The 15,192-nt window shown below is 42.2% G+C and overlaps 2 protein-coding genes across 7 annotated transcripts in view; one reads left to right on the top strand and one right to left on the bottom strand.

Moving 5' to 3' along the window:
- Positions 1-5,528, top strand: part of megf6b (multiple EGF-like-domains 6b) — a 54,307-nt gene extending 48,779 nt beyond the window's left edge. For both annotated transcript variants that reach the window (XM_053653086.1, XM_053653085.1), the window contains 6 exons: positions 183-311; positions 771-899; positions 1,025-1,153; positions 2,550-2,678; positions 3,032-3,160; positions 4,274-5,528. In XM_053653086.1, the coding sequence (XP_053509061.1) occupies positions 183-311; positions 771-899; positions 1,025-1,153; positions 2,550-2,678; positions 3,032-3,160; positions 4,274-4,341 (713 nt within the window). In that variant the 3' untranslated portion in view covers positions 4,342-5,528. The remainder of the gene's footprint in view (positions 1-182; positions 312-770; positions 900-1,024; positions 1,154-2,549; positions 2,679-3,031; positions 3,161-4,273) is intronic.
- Positions 5,529-5,717: 189 nt separating this feature from the next.
- The window catches only part of kcnab2a (potassium voltage-gated channel subfamily A regulatory beta subunit 2a), an 80,425-nt gene continuing 70,950 nt past the window's right edge, over positions 5,718-15,192 (bottom strand). For 3 of the 5 annotated variants that reach the window (XM_053653091.1, XM_053653092.1, XM_053653087.1), the window contains 4 exons: positions 14,649-14,743; positions 12,474-12,594; positions 9,950-10,038; positions 5,718-9,103 (listed from right to left, as the gene is read on the bottom strand). In XM_053653091.1, coding sequence (XP_053509066.1) covers positions 9,014-9,103; positions 9,950-10,038; positions 12,474-12,594; positions 14,649-14,743 — 395 coding nt within the window. In that variant the 3' untranslated portion in view covers positions 5,718-9,013. Of the gene's footprint in view, positions 9,104-9,131; positions 10,039-12,473; positions 12,595-14,648; positions 14,744-15,192 lie in introns of those variants that run through there. The other 2 variants (XM_053653089.1, XM_053653090.1) reach the window with 1 other exon arrangement.

The raw sequence follows: 15,192 nt of genomic DNA, 5'->3' as shown, positions 1-15,192 counted from the left end.
TAAATGTCCTCACAGTCGCTGCTTCTATTTGGGAAGAAAAAAAAACAGAAGCAAAAGATTACCTGAGGTTAAAGTTAACGTTAGGGTTAGGCTTTAAATAGCTACATTATGTCATTACAATATGTCAGTGGAAACATGTGTATATACTGTGTGTGTGTGTGTGTGTGTGTGTGTGTGCTCAGACTGTGCTCCAGGTCGGTATGGTGTAGACTGTTCTCAGCACTGTAACTGCAGTAACGGAGGTGTGTGTGAGTCGGTCTCTGGGAACTGTATGTGTGGACTCGGCTTCACTGGGCTGCGCTGTGAGAAAGGTGAGCCATCGTTATTCCCCTCCATAACACTGTCGTAATCACTAAAGCTGTGAGCAATGCTAACTAGTGTGTGGTCGGAGAGGAAAAACAAAACAGCAATAACCCCCTTTTTTTTTGTCTAGAAATTCTTCGGGATTGATGAATACAAGCTCTAAATTTCATAAATTATGATTTTACTAAATTGATAATTGCAGAACGTCCACTTTTGCTTTGCTGGTGGAACCAATCAGGGTAGAAGTGTGTATTATTGACTACTCACAACCACCGATGAAATTAGAGAGGAGGCGGGGATTAGTGCTCCTACTTCACAGTCAGAATTTATTTTTTGTCGTTTAAAGCAGGAACTCTTAAGGCAGGTCTCTGTAAATAATATTTCTATCAGCTCCACACTAGTCCATATGTCCAACTCTTGCATAGTGTTGGGTTATTTCATTTAAAAGGAGTGTGTGTGTGTATCAGAGTGCCCTGAGGGATGGTACGGTCCGAACTGCATGCTGGAATGTGCGTGTCAGCACAACAGCACATGTGACAGGGTGACAGGAACTTGCCTGTGTGGACCAGGATACTATGGTCATCTGTGTGAGCATGGTGAGTCTCTTTCTGTCTGTCACTCACACACACACACACACTTCTAACACTCAGGCATGTCATTAATCATCTGTCGAGCAGTTCTCTCTTCTTACTCTTCAGCGAGCTGTGTACGTGTGTTACAGCTTGTCCGGTGGGTCTGTATGGACCTCGGTGCCAGCAGCACTGCGAGTGTGTGAACGGAGCTCTGTGTAATCCCAGTAACGGACACTGCATCTGCCCTGCCGGATATCAGGGGTCACACTGCCAGAAAGGTAACTACATGGTTACACACACACACTATTACGACACAGCGAAATCGGCACGGCAGCTCACAAAGTGTAGTGCCGCCCAGGGACGTGGCGGAGGAGGACTACACTTCCCAGTCATAGCCGCGCTCGAGTTCGCCGGAGTTCTAATTACGAACACCTGTGAACACCTAAGGTTATATAAGGGCCTCCCTAGCATGAGCCGCTTGCGAAGTAACCGCTCAGCAGCCTCATCTCTGTTTGTTTACCAAGCCGATTTCATTATAAGTGTTTTCCCTGGTGCTCGACTCCATGCTCGACTCTCACTACGCTTTTGCCTACGTCCCTGATACACAGCTTACCTGCTCTATCCAGATTCGATTCTCGTCCTGTGTTCAGTCACACGCCATCTCTCCGCTCGCCCGCGCTTGTCTCCGTCTACGCTTCGTATCACACACATTCAGAAAATAAATGTGTGCTGTATTTGAATCATTTTCACTGCCCTGACACTAAGCATAGGAGTTCAACAATAAACGTGTTCAAATGTCCCTGTCCATCTACTGTTACCTACCACAACAGATCACACACTTATGTCCTAATCTAGACCGTTACTGAGCACTAATACTAACCGATTTTACTGTCAGAGTTAAGTCTTCTAGTGTCTTTGGACTTTCTAAATTAGTAAAGACTTTAATGTTAGGTCAGAGTTTTTGATTTGAGACGCAGATCATGACAACAATCACGACGAATATTCATATATTTTATATATGTATGTATGTGTCACTGACATAATAAAAGGTTCAAATGACAAGTTACAGTAGTCCTACATTATAAATCTAGAATTAAAATAAATTTGAAAAAAAAAAGGTAAGGTGGTCAAGGCTTGGGGTCATTTATCCAAAAGGTTTAGGAAGCTCTGAGTTAACTGAAACTGTAAAATTTAAGCATCAGTTAAGCATAATAAACCTCCTGCTGCTATAATTAATAAACATTTTCAATTTATTAAAATTCCTCATGTGGCTAATAAAGCAAATCTTCCTCTTACTGTTCTAAAAGTTCTCAATTTTAACACTAATTTATAGTTCAGTAATTAAAAGGTTGTTAAGTTCATTAATTAAAGGATGCTTCTAGCATAGCTTTGTTAATATTTTAGAAAGAATGAATAAATACATTATTTAAACAATTAGAAAAAATAACAGATTCGCAACAATAATCCTACAAACCCGCGGCCTTCTAAACGTTCCCGTTTCCCCAGTTTTATTACGTATTCATTAAATAAAACTAAGTTTGAAGCTTGTGGGTATTATATATACATTTTTATTTTGTGTAATTGTTCAGCTCGGACACGCATCATTAAGGAAACAGAGTCGTGTTCCTGTTGGCAGTGTAAAGGAGATAATTAAAATCAGAAAACCCTTTTCAGAGTGTGAGCAGGGCACGTACGGTCCGACCTGTTCGAAGACCTGCGACTGCGCAGACGACACGCCGTGTGACCCCGTGAGCGGCGTGTGTGCGTGCGCGCCGGGGAAAACCGGACTCAGGTGTGATGCAGGTGAGTTTCCTGGATTTTTATTATAGAGCAGGGCTGTTTAACTTTACTAACAAGGGACCCGAGTTACGAGATGATTAGGCTAGGCACTAGATGTAGGTGTGTATCGAGTAAACTACCACAGCATGGTAAAAAACAAACAAAATAAATGAGCAGGTGAAGACGTACTAAACAAAGGGATAAAGTTATCTAATTTTTTATATAACAAATATAAGCCCATTAATCCTATTTTTAGACACACCTCTTGAGCAATCAGATTGGATCATTAAACCGTGCTGGGGTATAAATAAAGTTTGAGTGTGCAGATTACTAAAGCAGCTCTTGAGAGGTTATTCTGTATCTCGTGTGTGTGTTAGACTGTCGAGTGAACCGGTATGGACCTGACTGCTCATTAAGCTGCGAGTGTGAGAACGGAGCGCAGTGTGACAGCCGTACCGGGCGCTGCACGTGTGTGAAAGGTCGGATCGGCGCCACGTGTTCAGAAGGTAACGGCTGCTGTATTTACACGTTCTTCTTTCTTAAGGTTTCTTCTCGATCCCGAGTTAATAGAATACTGTACACGCTGGAAAAGTCTGAGCTGTTGAATGAACCCGTTTTCAGCCTGTAACACGCTATGACTTGATCTTTAATCTTTTAACCAATCGCTTTGTTTTTTCTCTCCTCTGCTCATAACATTTAATGGCATTTTTACTTTTCTCATCCATGTTCAGAAGGATGTTAGCGGAAGTTATCAAAATAGTGAGACTTGATGGATTTATGTTGGACTTTATACTCCTTGCAGTTAGAAAGTTATTTCTCAACTAAAGACTAGGCTTTTGGGTTCATTAACTATGCACATTGAGCATATTTAGTTAGATGAAGGCTCATTTGCATGAATAAAAGTAAACGTCTGAAAAACTCACCCCTACAGAAAACTCTTTAAAGATTATAATCATTATTATTAATCTAGAGTTAATTACTATGGTGTTTATGAAAAAATACTTTCCGAAATGCAAAATTATAAGCAGAGACCATGTTGTACTGAAACTATGGATGCATTGATATTGATCCAGATACTGGTACTGACCCGAAACCGGTTCATAAATCTGAATAAATATGTTCCGATACCGTGTGATGCTATGTGACGTAAACCTAGTGAATGCCGCTGCGCTAACGAATGGACGACAAAGATATAAATAACCCGATCACACAGAACTCCGCATGAGACACTTTACTTACCGCTGTACAGAAGCGCTGTGGAAGGAAGTGAAAGAACCCACTTCACTGCAACCCTACTCCATCAGCGCCAACTAACGCAGCTAGCTAATGCACTTAGGAAGAAGAAGAAAGCCTTTATTGGTCACGTATACATTACAGTACAGTGAAATTCGCACGTCCCAGCTTGTTAGGAGTCAGCCGTGATGCGGCTCCTTTCTGGAGCAGAACAGGTTAAAGAGTCCAAAAAAAATAGTGCCGGGACTCGAACTTGTGACCTTCTGATCAGTAACCCAGAGTCTTACCTACCGTATTGAACCACCACTTAATTAAAAAATGAACCTGTTAACGATACGAAGGATGAGATGATCATGAACACAAACGTGATCTATTCGTATCGACAGACGGAGCTCCGGCACTGAGCAGCTGCGACAGACGAGAGGAGCAGTCGCGTCTGAACAACTCCTTATAGCGCCGCACCTTGAAAGAGTGAATCAGGAAGAGAAAGAAGTGCACAAGTGGAGAGATCTGATCTTCCTCTGGAGCTCCACTCAACTGTTTCAGCTCTGCATGAAGAGGACGGTGAGGGAACAGACTGACACCACACTCAGAAGAGGGCAAAAAGCCACTCGTGTCGCGTGTGTTCTGTAAGCTGCAATGATCTCTCTCACTTACACACACATGGCACTTTAACCCACATTTGTGTTCAGTGTTTCAGAAACAGTTCTGTTGTATGATCAGCAGCTTCCTGTCAAAACCCCCCCACCAATCACGAAACTCGTTCTCTGTTTCAGGACATGTGAGATTTGTGATTGTTACATTTGTTACACTGTCCTTTATTTATATCCGGAGACGGATAAACAAACAGACGCAGAGATTCTCCTGGAAAAAGAGAGAGGAGAGCACACTTGGAATTTAAAACTGCTTCAAAATACCCCAAAATGTTGTGGTTCTCTTTATTTTTTTTTAATAATACCAGGACACATGTCTGATATTTGCTTCTGTAGGTTTTTGCACAGAGGCTAATGAGGCTAACAGGCTACCTGCTGGCCAGTGTGTGACTCCACACACTCCTTACATCAGGTTTTTCTGTAATAAATAATAATAAAAAAAGATGACTGCTAAGGAAGGAACTGATTTCACCAGGTGAAGTGTTTCCCAGACACCCCCCCCCCACGACTCTCTTACAGTGTCTTTAGCCTCATTAGCAGCTCTTGCAGTGTTCCTCAATGCTGGGAGAATCATCCATCATCTACAGATAAAAATATACAATACAATGAGCAAGTGATTCACAAGCATTAAGTCATAAGATAAAGTGGGGAAAAGTTGTTCATATTGTTTATTCATGGTGCTATTTTGCTGTTCACTACAATCTCTTTACAACGAGGCGTTTTTATAATAATTTACTTGTCTTGAGTTTATAATCAGCAGTGGTGTGCTATAATAATAATAAATATGCAGTGGCCTTATATGAGGTCTGATCAAGGGTTTATTGTATGTTTTCCAGCAGTTTTTATTCTATATAAAAGGTATTTGATGTATTTTTATATGATGGACATGTACATTTTTTTACTGTATTGATGTAAATAATAATAATAAAAAGTCACTTGAATCCCAGTAGCTGGATTGTCTTCATTTTTTTTTTTTTTTACATCTTCAACATGTAAAGAAAAAAAAGCAAACAAGACAAGAAGGCTGATTTTCAGTCATTAATATTTTATAATTTCCATTTCATAGATACTGAAGCTGTACATATCTAAATTCCAATTCAAGCACAATGCAATTAGCAATGCCTGCCAATGAAAGTAAAAAAAGAAAAGAAAAAAAGAGAAAAATAAAAGGCCAAAGTGATCACAACCATTTATATGTATATATATGTACAAAGGTCAAACTATATACAGATCTCTGTCTCGACATACAGTATCTCTCCACGTGCGGGTGGAAATGTAAGCTTGCCGTTGTATACATTATACAGAGTTCTTCAAAATGCATATTCAGTGCAAATAGATGCTCATCATCATCAAATCAGGGCGACGAAGAATGCTAAAAAAATAAAATCCCTTTTTTCACCCCGTTTTAAACCTTGCCTTTATCCTTCAAATAATGAACATAAAAAATTATTTCTCAGCACATAGCGGATGATGGTTAAGCACTCATCCTCGGTCCATCCGGCCACACTCTCGGCATTTCCACTCCAGGTATAAACAATGTAAAAAGGCGTTTCACGTAGAAACATTAAAGCACTGTTCTGGGTCTCGTTTTTACTTCGGGAGATGAGAAGCACGACACGTTTCCCTAGTGAACGAGTTCGACAGCAAGCCAGTACCACTGATTGATTATTTGTTTTTATTTACTTATTTACTTTTCAAATGCAGTACTTACTTATGACCACGTGTGGCGCTAGTGCACTAAAGAACGCTGTACTAATTTGCCCATCGCAGACACGTGCGCGCGCGCGCACACACACACACACAGTAATGCCCTTCTTTCCTGAGAAAATCTCTAACACAGAAACAGGGCGACGCCATAAAACGCACAAAGAAACGAGACGTTTGACGTTTCCACAAAGTAAAAAACAAAAACGACACTTAACATCAACAACTTTTTTTTTTTTTAACGATTCAGAATCGGTTTCCACAACGTCCTAATTTCACACACAGCCGCTACACACAACAGGACAACCGGGTCTACTGTATGGAGCACAGTGACGCGAACTGTCTAAAACTAAACTACAGCTAAAAGATTTGACCTCGATCTTAATCTAATCTAACATTTATACTACTTGCTTCCGAACAAATATCAACGTTCATCTGATTTTTAAAGTCTACCGATTTAAGTCCGGCTTGACCGAGAAAAAATAAGCACAATAAATGATATAGAAATGACAGAAAGCTGCTCCAGTTTCCTAAGAGCGACGTACACGTTCATTTCCCATCGTGTGATAAAGCAATTTAAAATAAATCCTGACAGGGTTTCTGGTGAAAGCTTTGTGAAGCGAGACCGCAGGTACATTCACGCATACAGCGATTCGCAGCAACAAAGAAACCAGAGGCCGTTTGTTTTCAACGAGCGTCTGTGATCGTCCTTAACTAGATGTGGGCGTGTCCAGTGACATGATAAAGTCGAGAAAAGTTTGACTTTATGCAATTTTGGTGCAGCGACTACAGATGGGATTGAAGACCTTAGAAGATCCGCCATGCCGCCTGAGTGTCCAGAACATGCACCTTTAAGACAGCCTCATGCATCACAAGTCGCCGTACTATAAAGTCACGTTCCACTCTTTCACAACAAATGTTTTAGTTTTCTTGCCGCTAAAATGAAACATTCTGGAGGGAGAGCGTTTATATCTCAAATTCACCAGTGTGTAAATGCATCACATCCTGTGAAACGAAGGAGAAGTGTGAGGGCTCTACCATCACGGCCATCTTACCTGCTGCGAAAGTGGAAGCGCCAGACTGTCTGAGTCCACGAGACAATTCGGACCTGCAGGCAGCAGGGCGGATCACGTGTTCGCTTGACTGTCTTCAATCACATTGGTTGTCGCAATGTGAGCATACTTGCATAAAATTGCATAAATTTACATAAAGGTAAACTTTTCTCAAGTTTGTCATGTTGCTGGACACACCCACATCTAGTCGCCGACGGTCACGGACACTTGTTGAAAATAAATACTTTGTCGCTGCAGGTGCGAACGTAGTGTCACGCAAGCAAATGTGTGTCTCGGTAAAAAAACAAAACAAACAAAAAAAAAACATAAATCGATCGACCAAACAATGTAAAAAAAATCTATGTATATATACACAAACACACGCACACACACACGAATCGTGTAATGGCTGAAGAGAGCGCATGCTTCGGGGAAAATGGTCATCATGCAGTCGGGGAGAAGTTTCATTACAATTCGGAAAGAATTATCTGTTGGTCGTTTTCCTTCAAATTTCATCTGAACTCGGTGTTACATGGTGCAGAAAAGATCTAACGACATTCCTAAGATATACAGTGTAAGTGTATAAACGTGTTTATATCAATACGCCACGTATCCTGGCCAGAGTGAGTACATACGCGAGAGGAGATATGTGATATACATGATATGATATAGAGTAAGGGAATAACAGGAAGTACATGCTGTTAAATGACCGCTTCAGACAGGAGAGATTACAGCGAGATGTTGTAGACGGAGCTGGGATATATTCTTTGGCTTCAGCCACATGTAAATGACGCCGGATCTTAAAACGGTAACGTCCAGCGTCTAGAAGTGAGAGACAGCATGCGCTCCTATTCACAATGCGCATCGCGTTCCTGAGCAGGCGAGACGCAGAACGCCACTCGACGCTCTTCCAGATCAGCAGTAACACTAAAGCTCCAGAGAAATTTGAGAAATAATTCCATAACATTAGGATTACTGCTGCGGTTGTATTTCGGGGAGAGAAAAAAAACAAAAAAATGATGCTCGTATATCTGTTTAGACACCAGTGCCTCCCATAGCCACTCCCTCAGATGGACTCTTAAAGTGCTGATTGGCTCATCTGCGAAGGGGGCGTGTGCAATCGTGACGCAGACGACACAGTGAATGGTTTCGGCGAGACAGACCTCATGAGTGACCATGGGAGATGTGCGACGAATCATGAACTGATCACCCAAACGTAAGCTCTGCAGTATTTATTTATTTTTACATATTTATTTTTGGTCAAATATGCATTGGAGTATCAAAAACAATGCGCAGAGGAAAACGGAATATTTCCTACAGCCAAGCAAGCGGGTGCTATTTTTTTCGCTTTCTTCTTTTTTTTGTAATTTTTTATTTATTTAGTTTTTTAAATTAACGTCAGCTTTCTATTAAATTGTAATGATCCTCCCAGGTAGGTAGGTCCGGCTCTTTCCTTTTCTCCGTGAATATTACTCTCTGTTTTTTTTTTTTTTTTTTTAAACCTCGTGTGTATTTTTTGTGATGTTTTGTTTCATCGTTCCCTGTATGTGTCTACACGGCTCCCCCTGCAGGGTCGGGGTGTAACCTGCCGGTCTCATGCGCTGCTTACTCATTCAGTAAAAGCTCAAGCAAACAGAGGAACAGGCAAAGGGGCTCGGTGCAGGGCGGCCCCTGGGCTTCACACACACACACACGCACGCACGCACACACGCGCACACTACGAGCGATAGTCCTTTTTACTGTAGGGCTTGTTCCCCAGTATGCTGTCCACCTCGTGCACGATGGAAGAGGACAACTTCGGGAGGACCTGCGGAAACAAATGGCGCAGTTATTTGGCTGAACGACAACTCTTTCCACAGAGCATGCTTTTACAAAATAAGCACCCTTTAAAGCGTGTTTAAAGTGACACGACACACCTGAACCGGCGTCATACCGCGCTGATTGAGCTCTGAAAGGTTTACGTTAACGCGCGTGATCTAATTATTGTTTCTATGGCGACAGGCCGTTTACGGGGACTTGTAAATCATTGATGTGGTCAAGTTTTTGTAAAGACACATTTACGGAAGGAGTCTCCAGTGTCAGCGCTTTGCTAACAGTTAGTAACCAAGTTTTCCGACATCTCCAGGACAGAGGAGTTTATGCTTATGCTTTCTGTGTTCTGTTCACACACACAGAGAGAGAAAGAGAGAGAGAGAGAGAGAGAGAAAGAGGCTGGTGAGGGAAGGACTGTTTTCAGCTGCTATAACGTAAGTGAGAACTTGTTTTGCGGGCATGAAATGTAACTATAAATGGATAAATTAAACTTTTTCATTAATAAAATTTGGAATCGTTATCAAATTGCTGTGGTATAAGAGGAATAAAACAGTCCAGTACGTGCTGTAACAGTAAAATAATACACTTCGGTGTTAACAGTATCTTCGCTTCATCACACCACCCGTCATCGATTATTTTCCTTTAACAGCATGACACGGAGTGTTTTATTTCTTACATATAGCCTGGCTCAGGTGTGCTGGAGGTGGAAGAGAACTGAAACGTGGACTGGCATGAGTGTTATAACAGTGCACAGTGTCGAGAGGCAGAATTCAGACAGCAAAGCAATAAATAAGGAAGAAACAGAAACTGAAAGCCACTCTGGTGTGTGTGTAGTTCTAACCTGTATTGCGCCTATATTCTCCATGAGCTGTTCCGTGTTGGAGGCTCCTAAGAGCACAGAGCTGACTCCTTCATTCCTTAGGCACCACGCTGCAGAGGATCAGCACATAATCACACCCAATACAACACTAACACACACACACACATCTATCTCTCCTGCTCGCCCACACACGTCCATAACAAGCGCAAACGTTTCTAACACCGCAAAAAATAAAGCCATTTCCAAAATTAAAACACACTGAAGCTAACTCTACCACCCACCCACACACACACACACACACACACACACACAAATACCAGCCGTCAGACCACACCGTTACCATGGCTCCCAACACCGGGGCAGAGAGAATGTATTTTTTTCTCGTTTGTGAGAGAAATCGCAGCGTTGGAACGGAGAGGTTTGGAGTCGGAGGTGAGAGAAGCCATGTGCTGACCGCTGCAGCTCCCGAAGGACGACGCATGCAACACCTCTCTCTCTCTCACACACACACATGGGGAGGAAACTCTGCGGGGATCTGACTCCTCAAGTGTGTGACATGTACTGTGTGTGTGTGTGTGTGTGTGCGTGTGTGTGCGCGTGTGTGTGCGCCAGCCATCTGTGGCTCTTGCACACTGTGTGTTGTGTTTGCGTGAACAAGAGCAGACATGGTGTTTGTGTAAATTTATCATCAGAACTGCACGTGACTAGCAGAAATGAGATCTGCTTAGAGTTCACTCTTTTAGATTAACCTGAATTATATATATACATATATATAAAAATAACAATTAAATCAACAGTTACTAATCTTATTTATATATTTCATTAATAATGCAGGTGCTTGCCTGTTATTATCTACAGCACAGTAATAATAATAGAGAGAGCGTGTGAGACAGAGACAGTGTGAGAGAAATACAGAAAGAGAGACCGTGAGAGAAAGACAGAGAGAGAGAAAGAGTGAGAGGTACAGTGTGCGTCTGTGAGAGACACAAAGAGAGAGAGAGAGAGAGAGTGTGTGTGAGATAGGAAGAAAGCAAGAGTGTGAGAGACAGTGTAAGATAGAGACCAAAAGAGAAAGACTGAGAGAGACCCAGATACAGAAAGAGAGACCGTGTGTGTGTGAGAGCCAGAGATTTGAGTTTCTGAGTAAAAGTGGTGTAAATCTGCTCAGTCCGTACTTCAGTAAATGTGCTCCAGGTTTGTCTCTACAGTGCAGCTGTATGGACATGTAAGGACCAGTATGAAGTGTATAGACCTGTATGGACCAGTATGGCAGTGCTGTTGGCTTGCAGCTGGGTCGCAGAAACAGGGATTTATGGAGTTCAGGAGGAACTGACTGTGGGAAAGCAAGGGCTTAATCAGTAACAAGTAATCAGAACTGTAGGTAGTTGCCTAGCTAACTAGCACCATCTGACTACTGAACGTAAAAATTTAGATGAATAAGCGAACAGAGCTCCGCTCCTCTTAACAAAAGGGCGAGCAAGCTAAGCAGCAGTAAATTGGCGTAGTTAAAATACATCACCTTTTCTCGAGTCCGTACGGATAGATTTTATTCTGAAATAATAATAAAATAATAACGTATTCGTCACTGTTGCCAAATGCTCATGTTTACTGTGAAAATTATCTACAGGCTAAAATCATGATAGTGACTGTAGATTTGTGTTCAAGGATTTAGATGTAAATTAAACCCTAAACTCTCAGAATTATAAGTGATTAATAAACTCAGATTGTAATATTATTATTATTATTCACTGAAACTCTTTCTTGCACAACATTTAAGTGTTTTACAAAGTTAGCTCAGAGGATATTTTTTGTATATATATTCGTTCTTAATATATATTTCTTTTATTTTTATCTGTACATGCTTGTTTTTCTACGACTACTGTAACACTACAATTTTCCTCAATTTATATATTCATCTCCAGAGCTTCTCTATATTCCCGTCTGTCTGACTAGTTAAGTGATTTTACCATAAATAAGCTGAAACTTTTTTCTGAAACCCCATCTCACTTTACACTCCAAGGCCACGCCCACAGATCCACGTACATATGCTGGGACTTTCTGGACTGACAGGTCAGTAGGACCGCCTCCTCATACTGATCGGGTGGATAATCTTACACTTATATCCTGATTTCTATAAAACTGTTAAAGCTGCCTGATTGTGAGGAGACGTTTGAAAGGTTTTTTAATTAGAGGTGGCTTTTGATTTGAATTATTGGAAGTTTTATACTGGTTACGCCCCTGGTGTGTGTGAGAAATTCGATACCAGGTGCTGAATGCGCACACACGTGGCAGGACTGAGAGGTGGATTAATCTTGGGGAGTATGGGAACAGGGTACTGGGGAATCACTGAACGTTATGTCAGGCTGCAGAGCTTTAGGATAGAATGGACTGTAAGAGATGAAACACACACCCCCACAGGTTTTTGGGCTGAGAATATAGGATGGAAAGGTGAGTGCGTGTTGAGGGGCGGCGGAGAGAGCGAGGTTCAGGACGGACGGACAGACAGACAAAAAGAGAGAGAGCGGCAGTGTGTGTGTTTGCGTACCGATGGCGAGCTGTGGCAGCGTGCACCCCAGCCGCTCGGCGATGGCCTGCAGCTCTTTCAGCTTCGTCTGCTGACGCCGGCCCTCCTCGCTCAAGATCTTGTCCTTCAACCACTGGTAGCCCTGTTAACGACACAGCACACCTGCTCAAAAACAAGGGCCCTGTCCACGCACGCTCGCACGCCGCTGCTCCCCTCTCTCTCTCACACGCACACACACGCACACACACACTCACTCAGCAGCGCCTGCGTGAACAAGGGCCTGTTTTTAAACACGTGACTCTGTCTTTCCCAGCACTGACACAGGCAGAACCTCCTACACACTTTCTTCTGCCTGTACAGCTTTAAAGGAGCGGTTAGGCAAAAAAATCTCCATTTCAACTATTCTCCTCTCACCTTAAATGGAAGCAATCAGCCGATACGCTTTTGGCGTCTAACTCTACGTTCACGCTAACGAGTGACACGTCGATTGCAGTTTGTCACTTGTGGGTGTGGCCTGATTTATACACACCACTTAAAAAAAAAAAAAAAAAAAAATGACAAAAAACCCCCCGAAAACACATTAAAGTTACGCTCCAGCTTCGAACTAGCTTCGTTCTCAGATCAGTGACGTAGGCTCACCAGAGGCACCAACGACCTCTGCTACTTCCTCCTCGTTATTTTTCTTCGTAACATCTCTATACACGTTTAATAAGAGGTCATACAGGACAGGATAAGATGAAAACATACTTAGATGTTTTTCGCTTCTAAAGTTTTGCTCTGCGGAGAACTGAAGAAACGCCGGACCGAGTCGTACTTAATTTGCGACTGTTTCTTTTCACGTTTTCACTAACTCTTACTTCTCCAGTCTTTTATTGCCCCCGTCCAAAGTTTTTTGAGACGTGTTACGGCCATGAAATTCAAAAACTACCTTTTTTTTTTTCTTAAAACGGTACATTTCCTCAGTTTAAACATTTGATATGTTTTCTCTGTTCTATTGTGAATAGCATACGGGTTTATGAGATTCGCAAATTATTGCGTTCTGTTTTTATTTACATTTCACACAGCGTCCAAACTTTTTTGGAATTGGGGTTGTATATCGTAATAATTGTATAACAGTGTCGAGGTTTTGCTAAGTAAACTGCAACAAAAGACGCTTCATTAAAAAAGAAAAAAAAAAGCTTTTAAATGACCAGTCAAACGAGCTTGAAAGATAATGATGATACTTAGAAAAGTCTATCGTGCCGTTTATATTATATATGATACAATACCGATATCGTGTGATCGTATCGCCCGGCCTGACATCGATGACGTACATTAAAAGATCGGAGGATCGGCTACATTTAGGACGAGTGGAAAATTGTATAAAAACGTGTTTTGCCAACCGGATTCCTTTAAGACTTTAACACACACAGACACACACTGAAGTGTGTTCATCACTGAACCCTTCTGGTCAAATTTCTACTGATTAAATACATCAAATAATTATAATCAGCATGTATATTAGTGTGTGTGTGTGTGTGTGTGTGTGCTGGGACAGCAGTATACGATTGGTTAAGATTAACAGTGGGAAGGGTTGAGTCTGTTTGATGATCCAAGCACTCATAGATCTGAAAAAAACACAAGACCCATCACTGTCCAGATCACCAGCACAGCGTCGGTTCGCATGGGATCGTACACACAGGTGAGAGAACAGAGCGTGAGTGTGGTGTTCGAGCACTGAGGACACGGGGAGGTGAGGGACGAGGTGAACGCTCCAGCCAAGACCAACAGCGATACGATGCTGCATGCTACTCACTCAATCATTCACACACACACACACACACACACACACACACACTACTGCACTGGACAAATTCAGGACTTGTGTGAATGTAAGTGAGTGAGTGAGTGAGTGAGTGTGTGTGTGTATGAAAATGATCAGCAGGGTCTAAATGTCCTCCTCAGAGTTACCACAGAGACACAGCGGTCACATGACAAATCTGCTCTGAAGGCTCATGCCACAACTAGGACAAAAACATTCACAGACAAACACACATCCACAAGGAAAAAACACCCAAAGCTAGAACCTGGAAGACACGAACACATCCATTAGAACACCGACAACACACACAAACATGACACGAAGCCACAAATGTTGCAGAAATATAGAGGAAAAAAAACATGAAGGGATAGAGAGACCGATGTGAAACGGAGTACCTTGAGAGAGGCGCGGGAGTACGGAGGAACACCGCTGTCGTATTTCCCTGAGATGATCCCACAGGCTAGCGGGGACCACGTCATTGCCCCTACACCTGAAACACACACACACACACACACACACACACACACACACACACCTGTTTTTCCTACATGGAACATTTTGCTCCCTCAGACCAGATTAGCTAGCTGTGGTTGTAGAAAACTAGCACTGGATAGATATTTGGGTCTGCACGTTGAAGCCTCTTATGTCGGTGAGTATTAATGCATTTCACCAGGTGCTCCGATCATCCTCTTCAAAAGTTTACACTCCCCTGGCTCTTAATGTATCCTGTGTTGCCTTCCTGAGCATCAGTGAACGTTTGCAGCTTTTGTAATAGTCGTGTACGAGTCTCTCAGTCGTCCTCAGTGTGAAAAGATGGATCTTGACATCATATAGTCGCTGTTGGAAAGGGCTTAAATATGTAGAAGATGCTGGAAAAGTAAAGAATGTGCAGGACCTGGAGGATTTTTCTGAAGAACAGTGGCCGGTTTAACTGCTCAG

Source organism: Ictalurus furcatus, chromosome 21 (genome assembly GCF_023375685.1).
Source record: "Ictalurus furcatus strain D&B chromosome 21, Billie_1.0, whole genome shotgun sequence".
Taxonomy (NCBI): Eukaryota; Metazoa; Chordata; class Actinopteri; order Siluriformes; family Ictaluridae; genus Ictalurus; species Ictalurus furcatus.
Note: the sequence above shows the minus strand (reverse complement) of the source record. Positions and strands in the feature narration are given on the sequence as shown.